Source organism: Poecilia reticulata, chromosome 6, assembly GCF_904066995.2.
Source record: "Poecilia reticulata chromosome 6, P_reticulata-male-v2, whole genome shotgun sequence".
Lineage (NCBI taxonomy): Eukaryota > Metazoa > Chordata > Actinopteri > Cyprinodontiformes > Poeciliidae > Poecilia > Poecilia reticulata.
Window position 1 is genome coordinate 22,722,789 of NC_088835.1, and position 16,902 is coordinate 22,739,690.

General features: G+C 37.8%; 2 protein-coding genes across 3 annotated transcripts; one reads left to right on the forward strand and one right to left on the reverse strand.

Annotated features, from left to right (window-relative positions):
- The first annotated feature begins 2,595 nt into the window (after positions 1 to 2,595).
- On the forward strand, positions 2,596 to 11,115 carry LOC103466624 (retinol dehydrogenase 11-like). The gene is made up of 7 exons (XM_008412333.3): positions 2,596 to 2,797; positions 4,600 to 4,740; positions 4,823 to 5,014; positions 5,119 to 5,280; positions 5,390 to 5,506; positions 7,023 to 7,227; positions 9,430 to 11,115. Exons 1-7 carry the CDS (start codon positions 2,725 to 2,727, stop codon positions 9,533 to 9,535), a joined length of 996 nt encoding a protein of 331 aa, XP_008410555.1. The 5' UTR covers positions 2,596 to 2,724; the 3' UTR covers positions 9,536 to 11,115.
- Positions 9,678 to 16,738, reverse strand: ankrd34c (ankyrin repeat domain 34C). 2 transcript variants are annotated; one of them, XM_008412334.3, is made up of 2 exons: positions 15,345 to 16,738; positions 9,678 to 13,261 (listed from the first exon to the last, which is right to left on the reverse strand). In XM_008412334.3, the coding sequence occupies exon 2, from the start codon at positions 13,208 to 13,210 to the stop codon at positions 11,618 to 11,620; it is 1,593 nt and encodes a 530-aa protein (XP_008410556.1). In that variant the 5' UTR covers positions 13,211 to 13,261; positions 15,345 to 16,738; the 3' UTR covers positions 9,678 to 11,617. The 2 variants fall into 2 exon arrangements, with proteins under 2 accessions (XP_008410556.1, XP_081464327.1); XM_081608201.1 differs by lacking the exon at positions 15,345 to 16,738 and adding an exon at positions 13,359 to 13,438.
- Positions 16,739 to 16,902: the final 164 nt, after the last annotated feature.

The following is a 16,902-nucleotide window of genomic DNA, read 5'->3' on the forward strand; positions in this document are numbered from 1 at the left end:
TCCTTCACCTGGCAATACAAATTTAGATCCTCCATCCAGTCTGACTGAGACTGAGGTTGCAAAGAGGAATGGACAAAAGTCTCCCTCTTTAGAGAAGCAAATGATTTGCAGCAGTTGTTTCTACAAATGATTGACTTAGAAAGGGGAATAGAAATCCATGTTGCCTGTCTTCAGATATTTGTTTATGATCCTCTCCACTCCCAGAAAATTGTGTATTATTTTTGTTTAACTTTGTGCACCACTTTGTGTTGATCTACCGCCTAAATTTCTAATAAATCGCATTTTATAAAAAACACACACTTACAATAAGACAAAGCTGCAACACAGTTTATATCTTCCTAGTCCTTTCAATCGCAAGTTTTTTGTCTTTAATGTGTACACTTCTCTGTCTTGCTGCACTCATTTTTATTTCATAGTATATGTTAGTCATGTTTGCTTTCTTCCACAGTCTTGACCTCTTAGACTTATAAAAAAACCTTTTTATGAACACTATATAGGCACTGTCAAATCCATAACCTTTTTTTTCAGTTTATTTCTCTGTCTTTTTTAGCAAACTGGTTGTTAAATAAATAGAAATTATATCAGGAACACCGTGAAATTTATCTTGATCTTAAATTGTCAGTAGAATTCAAGCCGGAAAGTCACATTCCAAAAAGTATCAGCAGAGGGCCCTCTAATTTTAGCAGGGGAAGCTTGCCATAATGGGAGAGTGACTGTGAAGTGAGCAGAGCAGTCATATGACAGGTTTGGTTGAGTGCCAGTAGTCGGGTCACCTCTGACGCACTCTGGGAGAATAGATGTTGTAGTGATTTGAAAAATACGATTAAAATTCAGAGATTTAAATCTGCCCATGTCTGATTGGAGATGTCAAAACCTATTGTTTTCTAGTAAAACTGGAAGAGCACAGATTGTCTCTCTTTAATGAGAGACTGTAATGACGAAATAGGGAGGTATGGGTCAGCGACAATTGCATAATCCTTTATGTTCGACAATAGTCCTTGAAGACTCAGTCAGTTAACATGTCTGCGCACACTCCGCCAGATTTTCTCAGATGTCAAACTATTAACCCCAAGGTCAGGTGTTTAACCCACATCCAGACTCATATCAGAAAACTCCACAGAGCTCTGAAGTTCAGAGGAGGACATGACTTTTTGATAGGACACGGTGTTTTTTTGTTTGTTTTTTTCTCACATCTGTATGCACGGTGCAAATGTTTTATTTAAAGTCAGCTGAGGCTTTCAGCAGACTTCGGGTTGAATTTAAGAGTGTAGGCGAATGCTATACTGTTCTTACTGTTTCAGCTATTGTCTACTAAAACAATCGCAGAAACTAACTCTTTGTACTGGTAGGAATTAAGAACATCTTTTCATGCTATGTACCATAATTGGCAACAAAACAAATTCAACATACTGAACTGCTGAGAATAAAAAAAAAAAATTAAAAAAAAATTCTTATTGTCTGGAAGTTGGAGATGATGCAGATGCTCCATCTGCTGGGGTCCACAGAGAAGCACTGCTAATCTGTTGGTGAGCCTGCACTGACCTCTACTGGCTCAAATTCACAACATTCACTTTAATGTGTGCTGCTCTTGACCTCCATCCATCCATCCATTTTCTTACACCCTTGTCCCTTAGGATCGGGAGGGTTGCTGGTGCCTATCTCCAGCTAACGATCCAGGCGAGAGGCGGGGTACACCCTGGACAGGTTGCCAGTCTGTCGCAGGGCTGCTCTTGACCTTACCTTGCAAAATGCTATGAAATGGTATTGTAAATTGCTGCATGGGATGTAACCCTTTCAATTTATCTTTCACTATATTTTCTTTTTCCTCAATACACCGGTGGGATAGCAAAATTTCACTAAAAGTTTACAATGCTTCATAATGTGATGACAGTGATCTATTGCTACTATTTATTTATTAATTTTCAGGGATATTTTATTGCTACTATTCATGGGAAAGGGTTGCTGAAATATGGTTTTACTATAAGATCAACGACCATTAAAGATTTTTTTAATTGACATGTTTTAATTTTTTAGTTTATTTTTTATATTTACCGTAGACGTTAGCTTAGTGGGGAAAATGTTGATTGCAAAATTGTTAGTGAAACAGGCTGTTGGAAGAATAACAGAGTAGTAAAAAGTAATACCTAGACTCTGAAGTTATTACATAACCAAACGAGAGCAAATCATTTTAATGTACATAATTGAATGGCATAAATGAATCAGACATCTGCTTCTTTATAGCCTACACCTTAACCCTTAGTTACATTTCAAAAACGAAAGAACAAATTTTGGATTTCGCGTAGTTTGTCTACAAAATTAGACAGTACTTGTGATATTGTAAATAAATAAATAAATAAATAAATAAATAAATAAATAAATAAATAAATAAATAAATAACGATAATTATTAATATTATTATACATTAGGCTAGGCACAATGACCCCTTTTTTTATAGACCTAAGTCGACGACTAAATCTCAACAACGGATCATCAAAATTATTTAGCACTTTTTATACGTATCCTCGTAACGCTTACGCTGTCGTTGTTTTTCAGGCGCGTTGACACGGACAGCCAATGAGCTTCCTCTTTATTGTGGCAGTGGGCGGTACTTCCTCTGTGTATTACGTATCTGTGGGCAGCAGACGAGCTTTTTTGTAACAAGTTGTTTAACTTGCTTTTCTGGTGCTGGTTTGCTGAACAGAGCAGTACAGCGATATTAAAGCAATGGAGGTCATCACCGCTACAAGGTCATTTTTGCTAGAGTACCCTAAAACTATTGCTGTGGTCACACTTACAGGTAATGTACTGGCGTCCCGAGTCTTTGTTTAAAATTTTTATTTTAAACAAACCACTTACTTATGAGTAACATTAAGTCGTGTATCGCATCTATAACGTTTTAGTAACTTGGCTCTGCTCCAAAAATACATTTATTGAAATAAACAAATTTCCGAAGCTTGCAGAGCCACATGGGTAAACTGTATTCGATTTTTTTAAAATTATATATCCATTATCTCATGATAATTATCTGATGGATGGAAACATGGCACACGAGGTTAACAAAAATGACTAATTACCCTTCGAGGACATGGTACGTTCCTTGACAGTCAGCCGGCGCGCGAGTCGGCCAGTGACACGAGCGGTTATTAGAGTTTTAATGAACAAAACCTTTGCCTTAAAAGAGAGACCTAACACAGCAGTATGCTAACTATATGACTAAAACGTTGACTGTAAATGTGCAAAACTTAATATACATTTTCAAAGATCGCGTGTTTTGCACTTGTTGCAGAGTTGAATACTGACTGCAACATTTTTAAGCAAAATATAGACAATCTTTTTATACTTAACATTATCAATACGGCTGGAATTTGGTTTTCCTGCGTTCAGTGTTGTATTTCAACAATGTAAATTCTAACTTTAATCTCCGCCCACACGGTACACTGCTCTGTGTACTACAGATGAGACAAGAAAAAATGTACTACAAAATGTGTCCAGGAGGAAAATTCTAAATACTTTTTAAAAAATCCTGCTGTATACCATGGGCACACAAAAAATATCACAATACCGTTGCACTCTTTAAAACAGCAGTTTAGTCAGCTTGCTCTTGGTTGGTTTTCACTGAAAATGCAAGCTGACTTATTTATCTTAGTCAAAGAAATTGCCCCAACAAAGGCATTTGAATTTAATCAAGCGCTCAAAATGCAAAATAATTCATTTTCGTATGAAAAGATGGAACAAGACTTTGATGAAATACAGGTTTGTTTTGTTCCATATATTTTGCAAGAAAGACACAACATTTTTTCCTCACTCTCTGACATTAAATCAGTCTAAGTTGCTCTTGTTTTAGGTTAGTTATGATTACCTAAAAAAAAATTATTCACTAAGTGCCAGAATGAGAGAGAGAGCACATTTTAAAAATCTTCTCTCTAGGTTTAAATTCAAAAATAATTTGGGTATAATTTAGGGTCACTTTAGGGGTGTTTTTATTATTATTACTATTACTTTTTTTATGTTTTCTTTAACAAGCCAATTGCTTGTTAATATTTCTGCCATCCTTGTATTTCTCAGTTACTATTTCCTTTTCAGGCTTTAAAATGTCGACTCTTTTTTCCTCCAAGTGTAACAATAGTCATTATGGTCAGACTGTTTAGTTTTTTCATTAAAGATTAGAGGACTTGTTTTCATAACTAAAGTCTTTGCCCCGGTGTGCATTTGTAAACCACAATCTGGCTTTGCTTTCGGGGAAATAACTTGTTCTTTTTTGAGTGGCCTTTGAGCCCATGATAGTACAGCCTCAATTCACTGCAGACGATTACACTTACCAGTTTCACTTAGTATCTTATCTTGTGTTTTCTTTTGTTTTGCTGTCGACATCCACATTTTGCGTCTTGCTTTTCACAGATAAACATGACACCTTCAGGTGTCTGGAAATGGAAATTGTATTAGAAGCTTCCCAATATATGGCATCATCATCTGGGTTTTCTAAAAAAAAATGGCTTTGTAATCTTCATTATGTACACATTTAATTTTTGAAGGAAGCACTAACTGATGGAATAGTTTTTAGATTTATTTTGGTAATTATCTGGAGATTTTTTTCCACAGGAGTGGGTTTGTTTGGATTTAAGAAATGGATGACCGGTGGTGTGTGTCGCAGCAAGGCCCGCTTAGATGGAAAGACTGTCCTGATCACCGGAGCCAACACAGGAATCGGCAAAGAGACCGCCGTTGATCTGGCCAGAAGAGGTTAATATTTTACCTTGGTGTTAAATATTGTGAGAAAGACACGGTTTTGTTTAATACTACGGCTTGTGCTTTTGTGTGACAGGTGCGAGGGTAATCCTGGCCTGCCGAGACATGGACAGAGCTAACAACGCCGCAGAGTACGTTAAAAAGAAGAGTGGAAATGACAACGTTGTTGTCAAAAAGTTGGACTTGGCTTCCCTGCAGTCGGTGCGTCTGCTTGCAAAAGACGTTTCAGCAAGTGAAAAGCGTCTGGATGTTCTCATCAATAATGCAGGTGGCTAATGGCTCAAACCTGACTCTTGATCAGGGGTGTTTCATGTTCAACAGCTGTCGGACGTTTCTGTGGTTAAGTAAATAAACCAATGTTCTTATCTTTAGGGGTTATGTGCTGCCCACAATGGAAAACTGAAGATGGGTTTGATATGCAGTTTGGTGTGAATCATCTTGGCCATTTCCTTCTGACAAACTGCCTCTTGGATCTCCTAAAGCAGTCAGCACCAAGCCGCATTGTCAATGTTTCCAGTTTAGCACATGAAAGAGGTGAAGTTCTTTTCTCCTGCTTGCTCTGCTGTGAAATCTTTCAATGGTTCTTTTATGTTTTACATCGTTGCAGTTCTTTAAACAAGAATGTCCTGTCTTTGTTTCACAGGTCAAATCAACTTTGATGATATAAATCAAGAGAAAAACTATAATCCTTGGAGAAGCTACTCTCAGAGTAAACTCGCCAATATCCTCTTTACAAGGGAGCTGAGTAAAAGGTTACAAGGTACTAAGCTCTTTTTCGACTTACTTTAACAATAATGTATTTTCAGATATCAACATATATTGTAAAGATGGTTTAAATGCTATAAAATAAATTCCTATAATCCTGTAATATCAAATCACAATAAATCCAAATTTTACTTTCTCTATTAAGTAGCAAAAAATGCTACATTATTATTATTATTTATTTAGCTGTTCTTTGATGCAATTGGCCAATCGCATCAGCCACTGTGCTGTCAGTTTTCTAAGTAAAAAAACCCAACATAAACTGATAATCTGCATTCCAAATGAGACCTACATTGTTCCCTTGGAACTCATAGTCATCCCATTTTCATTTGTCAGTGTCTCTCCCTTTTTGTTTTTTTGTGAACTTTGAAGAGAGTGCTGGGGTCTGGATTAAATGTCCATGGAGCTAGATTGTGATAATTTAACAGAGTTTATGCTGTAAAACTTAACAATATTTACATTAAGAGCTGTTAAATAGATAAAACCTGAAAGAGACATCCCAGGTAACTATATTAACCACATCACAAAGGGCAATAGTAGTCGCAGCAACTTGTCTCTTAATTTAAAATCTATAAAGGATTCCAAAGAGGATGTGAATGTTTTCATGTGTGCCTCAGAATATAAACTGTTTAAAACCCTGGAACATTAAAGGATTTACTCCATCTTTCTCACAAATGGCTGTAAACAAACATCAGTGATTTGAAATGTGTTTTATTACATGTATGGCAACAGAAAATTAACTGTAGTCTTTTAAACTGATTTGATTAACTCACAATGAATAAAAAAGTAACAAAATGCGAAAAGCTCAACACCATCCGTCCATAAAATTCCATATAAATGTTTTAACTTGTTGATATGTTTTTAATGGCCCCAGGACAATACCCTGGTTTACAGAAAAGCTTTCTGTACTTAATTTGCACCTTTATTTGTAAAAAAAAAAAAAAAGAATAAATAAAAAAAAGTCATATCATTCAGCTGTATATAGCCACCCTCTAACTTAAGAAGATAGATAGACCATACCTATGTTGTGCTTAAAGCTTCTTGGCTCTCCAATTTTGAACATTAAGAGAAATTTGCCTCTGTATCATATCATAATTGTACAACAGGGAAGTTGTACAATTCCACAGGGGTGAACTTTCTTCCACCCCTGTGGAAGAAAGTGCTTTATGATCACCATCAAATGTGGTGACATTGTCTGTCATCCAAGCGGTGCTTTCTAGGCCAGGTACAATGAGTGCAGCAGAGCTTTCTTGGCAGCTTAGCATTACATTAGTACATGTAATGCTAACTTAAAAAAAATAAAAATAACACAAATATTGAATTGACTTTTATTTTATTGGGCCTGTTTTTGGTCCAGTATATTAACAAAATCTTGTTTTGTTCGCCCTCTGAATAATAGTTATGAGTGTGAGGTATAAAATATGTAATTTAAGATTGATTTTAAGTTTTTCCAGGCTTCTTTACAAGGGTAAATACATCAAGGACATCATGTCTTACATTGTGTCTTTATTTAGGTACTGGAGTAACAACGTACAGCCTCCACCCTGGAGTTATTCGCACTGAGCTCGCCCGACACTTCATGCCCACCATACCCCTGTGGAAGAAAGTGTTATACAAACCATTCAGCTTCTTCATTAAGAATCCCACAGAGGGCGCACAAACCACTATCTACTGTGCAGTGGAGAAAAGCCTGGAAAATGAGAGTGGATTGTACTACAGGTCAGTCACTCATCATCTTTAGTTCAACTATCAGTACCAATTTTGCAGCGTCTGACTTAATGGCAATTTATCAAATAATATGAATTCAGCATCAGAACAAATCTGATTTTGCTGACTGACTGATCTTATTTTATGCTATTAGTGGTGCTTTTTGCATTATCGTGAAGCAAGTACGATCAAGATCGTTACGATCTAACATTAAAAAATGTGATCTGGATATGTGTTTTTATGTGCTGTCTTTTATTTTATCTTTAGTAGCATATTACATTTATTGAAAATTCAATAAAACCTAAAATAAATTCACTAAGATCTCAAAAGAAAAAGTACTTGCTTTAGAATTTGATCAGTTGTAATGTTTTCGGTCTGCCAAATGTCCTGATCAGCAGTGCTTTTAATCAAGCACAGCAAACAGCAGCAATAACCTTCATTAAGAATTAGGAGCCTTGTCATGATGAATTTCACTCAGCATTCATGCTGCTTTTAACTCTGTTTTGCTCTCTGCTGACTCCCGAGGGATATTTGCACCTTTTCAGGTTGCTGCTTTATGATCACCATCAAATGTGGTGACATTGTCTGTCATCCAAGCGGTGCTTTCTAGGCCAGGTACAATGGGTGCAGCAGAGCTTTCTTGGCAGCTTAGCACAAAATAACTGCTTGCTGAGTTGATGAGAGCAAAGCTGTGGGCTGGAAAACCAAAGCAATTATCTGCAACGCATTTAAAGAACGTGTAAAGGTGAAGCACATTACAGAGGTGGTTGATAAGTACCTATAAAGAAAAGCTCTTTCACAATATGCAGATATTGTAGAAGTGGGTGCATCAACATCAATGTAAAGAAAAAAAGACTAAGTAGAGAAGATACCATTTTAAAAGTGATTTCTCAATTTCTTGCCTTTCTAAGGACAGTAACTTTAAACCAGTTTACCATATTGGGTCACATGCAAACATAGGATATGATATATAGAATTTATGAAAAATATTCCTTTTCAAAACGCATTATGTTAACTTTTTAACACTTAAATTTAAGGTGTTTTATTCAGATTTTATGTAACCAATGTAGTACAGTTTTTTTTGTTTGTTTTTAATAATAATAAAAAAGAAAATAAGTGTTCCTGTATCTGTTTTACTATTCTACCCTTTAGTAAAACCCAATTCAACCAGTTCCCCATAAAGGTCAAATTATCACTAACTAGAGTCCACCTGTGAGTAATTTAGCCTCAATATAAATGCAGCTGTTTGATGAATTTCTTAGCTTTGTTAGAGAACATCAGTGAACAAACAGTTTCATAAAAATCAAGGTATGCTACAAACAGGTCAGTGGAGTTTAATGTGGAAAGAGCTTGGTGCACCTGCAGACCGTCCATTCACCTAAACCATGAGTCTGCAACTCTAGCTGGACTGAGTACAAAATGGCTCTTTGGATGTGAAGGTTGCAGACCCGTGACTTAAACTGACAAGTATTGAAAACCTTGTAGATTGCTAAAAAGACGAGCTGCTGTATTTGCAATGGAAGGTGATTCTACAAAGTATTGACGGAGAAGGAGGAAATGCATACAATTTTATTACTAAAAAATATTAACCATTTTTCATTCATCCTCACCTATATTCACTGCGTTGTGTTCGTCTGTCGCATAAGGCCCAGTAACTGCACTGATACTTGTTGTAGTCGTGAGGTAAAAATACTTCAGCAATACAATAAAATGTAATAACGTATAATGTAATAACCACTATTTCTACTATACAAGAGGCATTTGCTTTTATTGGTTAAACTTAACACTCTTGCTGTTCATTAATGGCTGTTTAGTAGTTAAGTATTTGTCTCCATCTTTCTCTTTGCAAATTTAAAAGGGCCCCAACTCCTCATTAACTTGTTTTGATCCCCACTGTCTATAAATCTAACAAACTCAATGATCTTCTTAATGGAGTAAACACAAAGAAAATATTGACTGGATCTTGGATTGTGAGGAAAGAAAGAACTGTCCTGCAGACAATGATAAATTTACTTATTAAATTTACAACGTCTCTTTACCGAGAGGTGGCTGAATGACCATCATTATCTTGGACAAATATTGCCTTGTTACCCTGTAAATTACCGCTTGGTTGCCAGCTATTTTCATTTATTGCCGAATGATTAACTTACTCATGCGTACTTGTGTGAATCAAGTCATGTGTTTAACATCCAATTCCTTCCCTGATTACTGCAGCGACTGTGCCCGTAAAGCTACCGCCCCTCAGGGACGTGATGATGAAGCTGCCAAGAAGCTGTGGGATCTGAGCGCCTCCATGGTGGGTCTGACACAGTCCGAGTGACGCACGTGACGGTGGCGATGGCTGTCGTCGTCTTCACGGCACCAAACGCATCGCAAAGCCACCCCAATTATGAACCGGCAGTCTTTCTGACGAGCAACAGCGTGACTTTTTTCAAATAAAGTTGGCAAGCAAAACACAGTAATTCACGTTTGATAGACATTTATTTAGAATGTACAACAAACTACTTGCAAAAATACTATCTATTCAGCTATGTTGTTTTCTCTGTTTAAAAAGTAGCACTGCTTCACAGATAAGTTACATGGAAGCTGCACGATCCTTAAATTGTCATTAAATGACATTTCACCAGTGTCTGCGTGGACTGGGAGCTTATATATTATCCACTTTTACATGGAAAAAAAACATTTAAGACATGAGCTTTCATTAGACTATTTTTTAACACTGCTAACATTGACATTTTTTATGAGCATTAAAATGTTGTCAAACATCATAGCCTACTGTCTTGCCTATGAGGCATAATGTTGATTAATATGTTCACTCATTCTTTGTCTTTATTTAGTTTTACGTCAAATGAATAATGTAGACATTGCTAAAGGGTAGTCCAATATTTTTGAAGTGAGATTCTGCTGAGAAGTAAATATTTTTACTACACCTTTATAAAGTCAAAATTCATCCTAAGTCAACTAAGCCGAGATTCATAATGTCACAAACAACTCCAATCTCAAAAATATTATGAGAGTTTATGAAAACTCTATTTAATAACCCTTAATCTGTCACCATGTTTGTAATGAAATGATATTTACAGAGAAGTCAATGATTATTTACAAGGAAAATGAAGGCAGTATATGTGGTGTGGTGCGCCACCAATGACCCTCCAGTGTGAAACACATGCTAAAAATATAGGAATTAATAGGTTCCGGTCAGAGTAACTCTAATGAAGAGAGGGAATAAAAACCTTTTAAGATATATTTTTTTTTTTAACTAGACATCTTGTTTCCATATGAAAAGAGCTGAGTGGTAGAAAACTAACAAACATCACCCTGAACACACTGCTCTACATTACGATTTTAATAAATTTTTTTATAATACAATTGTTTAATTTTAATCGTAGGTTTTTATCACAATTTTTTTTTTACTCAAGAGTTTTGCAATATATCCACAATGGCTGGAAATTCTTCATGTTAGCCGTAAGTGTTTCACACAGGAAGATAATTTGTGGCACACAACCTCCAGCTTTGATTTATTATTATTATTATTATTATTATTATTATTTATAAATTAACATTAGCATGTTTGTAAATAACTGCCCAATGCAAACTTAATGACAGCTTAAAAGTTGCTAAGATGTCACTGGCATAAAATTGCCATGACATTCTATCGATTTGAGTTCTTTTATGACACCTGCTTTGATCTAGGCTTCTCTTGAGATTATTCACCCTCAGGAATCTAATAATCTGGATTTGTATTTAATAAAGATGAATAGAATTATCAACCTTCAGGTAAGAAAATAATTGCTATCCCTTTAACAGAATATCACTTCAAAATTTCAATAGGACTATCCTTATAAGTTCATGAACATAAATGAATTGCCTTCATATAATAAATATATCTGTTCATTTGTCTTTTTTTTGTTTCTTTCGCTTGAAGGCACTTTTTTACAAAATTGCTACAAACAGTCAGGTTTCATCCCATTCAAAGCTACATCTCAGAGAAGTGCATCTCTCCTGTATCTTTTTCCAGAGAAATGATCATTTCCATATGCACAAAGTTTACCCAAGTGGCCTGCTGGCTACAAAATGAACCCTGCTATGTTTCTCACAAATTATATGATCATGTTAAAAAGCATTTGGCAAAAAATGGTACCATGTATTCGCATTTACATTCAAAAGTAATACATACACAGGGAATGTTGTAAAGATAATCCTTATTCTGGGCGTAACTCAGGAAAGAAATCTATCTATATTGCTTAGATTCAATACATATTCATTTGTTTTAAATTATACATTATTCAACATCTAGTTAGCCGTGTGTACACACAGCTGAACCTATGGATGTACTTCCTGCCATTATAGGGTGCTTTTGTTTCTACTACCACAGTATTTGCTGCATTAACATCATGCCTAACTAATGTGGAGGCTCCTCAAAATCATAAAGCTGTTTCATCTGTTCCACTTGCATAGAGTGCCTTCTAACAAGTTTCTTCTTTGACTTGAGACCTCCTGTCTTTGGTGTGTTTGGTGCTACTGGGGCTATAGATTTAATACCTGCTAGAAGGGGTGAAGAGGGCTTGTTACTGGCCCCAATGTCAGGAATGGGTGGATTTGGGTTAACATTGAGAGGGGGCAACTGGCCGGGCCTAGTGTGGGAGATGTAGTCCAATAGTAGTGTGCCAGAGCCTCTCCTCTCCAGGAGGCCAGGTGGACGCCTTCGCGCCGTGCTTGGAGAGGACGTGCTCGCATTGCTGTCAAGAGATTCTCTAGAACTGGTGAGCATGGCGAGTGGAGAAGTGTTTAGCTTCCTTCGCTCCACTGGGACTTTAGGAGAGTCTAACATGGCAGAGTCTGAGTACAGCTGCGAGTCTGAGTCATAGTGATCATTTCCCAGACGTCTCCTGTGCAACGTGTCTCTGAGGCTGACTTGTCCACTGCTGGAGCCGCTGCCGTTCTCCTGCTCCGTGGGCACGGTACTGCGGCGAGCCAGCGGCTGGTGCTGTCCGAGAGACCTTTCGTATGACGGCTTAGATGTTGGCGGCACTGATAACGAGGTTGTCATTTTGCACGGCTGGTCCCCCACCAGTGGGAAAAGGCTGTCCTTCCCATCCACGCTGCTCTGCCGGGACAAAGCGGATCTCTTATTCAGAGAGAGTCCATTCACCCCGGCAACAACATCTTCATCAGAGCTGGCTTTCTTACTCTCCTCATGTGCAGCAGCTGCAGCAAGGACAGAGGGTGCAATCAGGCCCCAGGGTTCTGATTGCAGCCGCTTCAGCTGAGGCAAACGCGCTCGCTTGGGGTTTGCCGGCCGGCGAGTTGGAGATGTGGGTCCATTTGTGAGCTTTGATGCTGCGACAGAAGTTTTTAGCTTTGTCTGGAAACTGAAGACTGTGTTTTGTTGCTCTTGCTCCGATGTGGAAGATGCGGTGACGTTGACGTCGGAGGGAGAGGCGCAGTATTCTGGAGATGACCTCTCGATCAACTCTGGAGATGGCGGCACATTTAGATACTGCTTGGTAGTTTTAGTGCCGGATGGTGACTTGTCTGTAGTGATGATGATTACTTCCTTTCCTTTAGCTTTGCATGCATCCAAAAGTAACTTTAATGTCTCCTTGTCGTCCGCATTGATGGCATAGACCAGAGCCGAAGCCCCACTCCTGTCCTCCAGACTGGGATCAGCGCCGTTGCTTAGCAGATGATCCACCACCTCGTGCCCGGCCTTATGGATGCAGGCATGCATTAGGGCTGTCCTGCCCGCCTTGTCCTGTATGTTTGGGTCTGCTTGGTTGTCCAGCAGATATTTGACAAGCTTTGACTTTGTCACACTTTGCTGGTCGGAGTGTGTCGACATGCAGGCCACCATGAGGGGCGTCTCTCCACGTTCATTGCTTTCATTGATGTATGCACCTCCTTCCAGCAGGAGCCTGGTGAGTCTTAATCGTTTGAGCCACACTGCCTTCAGGAGAGAGTTTCCATCTGTGCGCAGCTCCAAAATATCTGCCATATCCCCAACCTGTCGCAGGTCCTCTCAGTGTTGAACTTAGAGCTCACAGACCTTTGAAGAAAGTGTGGCATTAGTTCAGCATTCAACATTTTCCAAAATTTAGAAGATAGGATTCACAGGACCATCCGTGAAAATATCTGTGACCAACCTGTGTGCAAATCTGAGTTAACCCTTAATCAGTAGTGATTCTTTGAAGAATGGTATGCAGATTCCTTAAAAAAACAATGAAGTAGTTCTTTAATCAAAACTGATTCTGAAGCTGCGAAAAAAAAATTCTACTTCATAAATTACCTACTGACAGTCACTTAGCACTTTATACTAACTCTGTTCTTTATTAAACTGACATGCAAAATAAGCAACAGAAAACCTGTTGGGAGTTACTGACTTTTTAATGTCCTGGCTGCTTCCCCAAGACTTTGCCACCCTGGGCAATAAGCCATACCACCTGTAACAAAAGTTGCCTTTAACTGTTATTATCAAATAAGATGAAAGACAGATCTACTATTAAAATAGTCCATCCAAAAAACATTGTCTGTTCTGTTCACTGACTTACCTTGCCCATATTTAAATACCTTATGTATGAATTTAGTATGCTTTTCTGTGTATTTATGTAAATTACAGCCAATGCAAATTACCTCACATTCTCAAAGACGGAATGTTTGTGTCATGAAGCTTGTGGGGAAGAAATGTCATCTTCTAAAAGCTGGTGGTAATTTTGGAGCAGGAGAAGAAGTGCCGTAAAAGATGGCATAAGGTAAAAATACAGGTATGCCCCAGAAAGTAGAGTTGATCCTTTTTACGCTAAACACTTTGTGTCAAAATTGGGCTTATATTTTTCCATTTTTTGTACAGATACAATAACAATCACAGAGCATATCTGTGATTCAAGTCATGTGGTTGTGGAATGTACTGAGATTTTTCACGTGCAGAGGTATAACTGTATTTGTTAACATACAATCCGAATGAATCCATTAAAGTGATGGACAATTCCTCTAATAGTCACAACTTCAACATCATTCTAGTTTTAAAATTACATCTCGATTCCTTTAGTTGGATTTTGTTCTTTATGTTTCTAGGAATGTCTGTTCAAATCCATGCATGTACTTCTCTGTAATTTTAAATAATCCCAAAGTAAAACATTTTTTTCTCTTTGTCTTTAAAAATAAGTTTCACCTGTTGTGTTTGTGATGAGGGCGAGAACAATTGTAACCTGAGGCAGATATAGGTGCCAACATCTGCTTGGCTCGAAATGCATGTTTGCACTTTCTATGTGTTTCGTACAACCATCTTTGTGCAGAAACAAAGCAAAACAATACCAAAAAAAAAAACCAGATGGAAATTGAATTACTTCAACTTCCCTCAGTTTGTTTATTTAGTGCTTACCTACATTTTCACAACCACTAGGTGGCAGTCTGATATAACATGAAAATCGTAAATATAAGTTAATATCAAATCTGTTGTAGTAGACTATTCTTTAGGGTAAATAACAAATCAGACGAAAGCCTCTTTTATGTAACATGTAGCTTTTCCATGCACTGAGGAGAACAAGGTGACACAACCTGTTAGAGTTCCAAACACAACTGATCCATGGTCAGGTTGTGTAATTTTGTTTAAAAACATTCAAAACTGATATTTGATCAGTAAAGCAGATTGCCCTGTATTATCATAACCTGTATGCAAAAAAAAAGCAAAAGCAGATGATATGTTTAAATTAATCTCATTTCTAGTGAGACATACGTGTCTAAGACACTGTAATTTAGCGTCACGTTTTTATATCTAAATTTAAAAACAGCAGCACAGCATTAAATGATGTTTAATGCCAACAAACAGTCTGAGTCGTCGTGATGAACTTGGCAAGAAAGACGCGCTATGTTATAACCTGAAACAGCTGATTGGATAATCATCTGTTAAATTATACAAATAGGCTATATTTAAATTATATCGCAAATAATTAGCTGTGTTTATGAGGAATATATATATATATATATTTTTTTTTCTTTTTTTTTCATGGAATGTGTGTCTTGTTTGCCAGTCACCACGCCTCGACGCAAGACAAGGACATAAAGTTCACAAACCTTCATTCGCGATCATTTCTGCAATTGAACAATCTCAGGGACCAACTTCATGCGCTTACCTGCTCAGAGAAGAGTCTCTCCATGTTCAAAGTGTCCGGTGCCATCCGAGAGGGATTATACATGGAGGGGCAAATAACTGATTCAAAACACAAAGTTTGTTGCGGTATCCTTTATTTTTCCAGCCGCGGCAGCTCCCATCGATGCGTCCTACTTTAGGTTACAGTGCGCCGTCCCTCTCTGTCACCATGAGCACATGATGACGAGCTGTGTGGCTTTTTGTTACGGAGGCGCGCTACATCAGTCCAATGGGGTGTATTCCTTTCACTGCGCACTCAGGGATCACAACCTGGAGATGCGGGGGGTTATAAATAACTTAGTTTCTTGCTTGTTGAATGAAACGTGTTGTCTCTTGACGTCAGAGTCGCCCGAAATAAACTGCGTCTGATGAAAAACCTCTGTCCTGATCTTTACATCTGCAGGACGCAAACAGAAAACGAGCGCCACCTCCTATTGACATTGCGATTGCTCTGCATGTTTCTGTACGATTATACCAGAGGGAAGACTGAAGAATGGAAGTAGCAGGAAGGCGTTTTTGGGCAGCTTATGATAAAAACAAGAGAATATTTTATTATGAATTCATGAATTCATCTGCTCAGTGAACAGTTGATTTGCGCTTCAAAATCAACACGTTACACCTTCACCACCACATTAGGGACGGCATTACACATACGGGAAAGATAACCTGTATATCTTTGTGAGCCTTCCTATAAGTTATTTTAGGGTTAGAAAAATTTCCATTTATATTATCAGTACATAAATACATTTTGATTCAAACTAATATGTTTAACTCCAACTTTTTTTGGCAATAAAAGAAAAAGCTCCCCTCATTGTGATACCCCGAAATAAATTCCAGTGCAACTCCTTTACTTCAAATTTATTTTGCCAGTAAATTTCACCTGTGTGTAATTATACCTCAGTGTAAATACAAATTTTCTGTGTGGGCCTTAGAGGCCTGTTAGAGAACATTAGTGACCAAACAGACCCACAAACACCAAGGAAAACTGTAGACAAGTCTGGCGTAAAGTTGTAGACATTTAAGTTAGCATGAGCGTTTTGTTTTTTTTCCAACCCAAAATGAGAAGTGACTGGCACAACTGCAGACCTATACTAAGTCATTACCGGGCTTTTAAATTGGCTCATCAAGAGAGCATCAGTCAGAAAGATTAGCTGCAGAAAATGCGCCACTTAAGTGAGAGAATCTGACTACGGGGCAGCCACACCCCAAAAATCAGACTTTTATGCAGGAGTTGGAAGCAGAAAGACATTGTTGAGAGAAACTCGTAAGAAGTGCTGTTTGTAGTTTGCCACAGCAAACGTGAATAAAGATCTTTTGGGCTACATAAAAAGCACTAGGACATAGTATACACCACATCCCAGCCTAAACTTACTAACCCTATAGTTACTCTTCTACAGGAGGTGCAGAAAAGCTGTAAGCGGTCGATGGGAAGATGGATGCAGCAACATACATTTTCTGGAAATAAACGTTTTGGAAGTTGCAGAAACACTTGAAACTTGAGCAGATGTTAATTCTCAACTAGAGAAAAACCCTGAACTTAC

Bases quoted from the DNA above. Each gene is read 5' to 3' on its own strand.
- ankrd34c (XM_008412334.3), bottom strand. From the start codon at position 13,210: ATGGCAGATATTTTGGAGCTGCGCACAGATGGAAACTCTCTCCTGAAG.
- LOC103466624 (XM_008412333.3), top strand. From the start codon at position 2,725: ATGGAGGTCATCACCGCTACAAGGTCATTTTTGCTAGAGTACCCTAAA. The intron at 5,015-5,118 runs GTGGCTAATGGC...TCTTATCTTTAG, and splicing joins TGTTCTCATCAATAATGCAG to GGGTTATGTGCTGCCCACAA. The intron at 7,228-9,429 runs GTCAGTCACTCA...TGATTACTGCAG, and splicing joins GAGAGTGGATTGTACTACAG to CGACTGTGCCCGTAAAGCTA.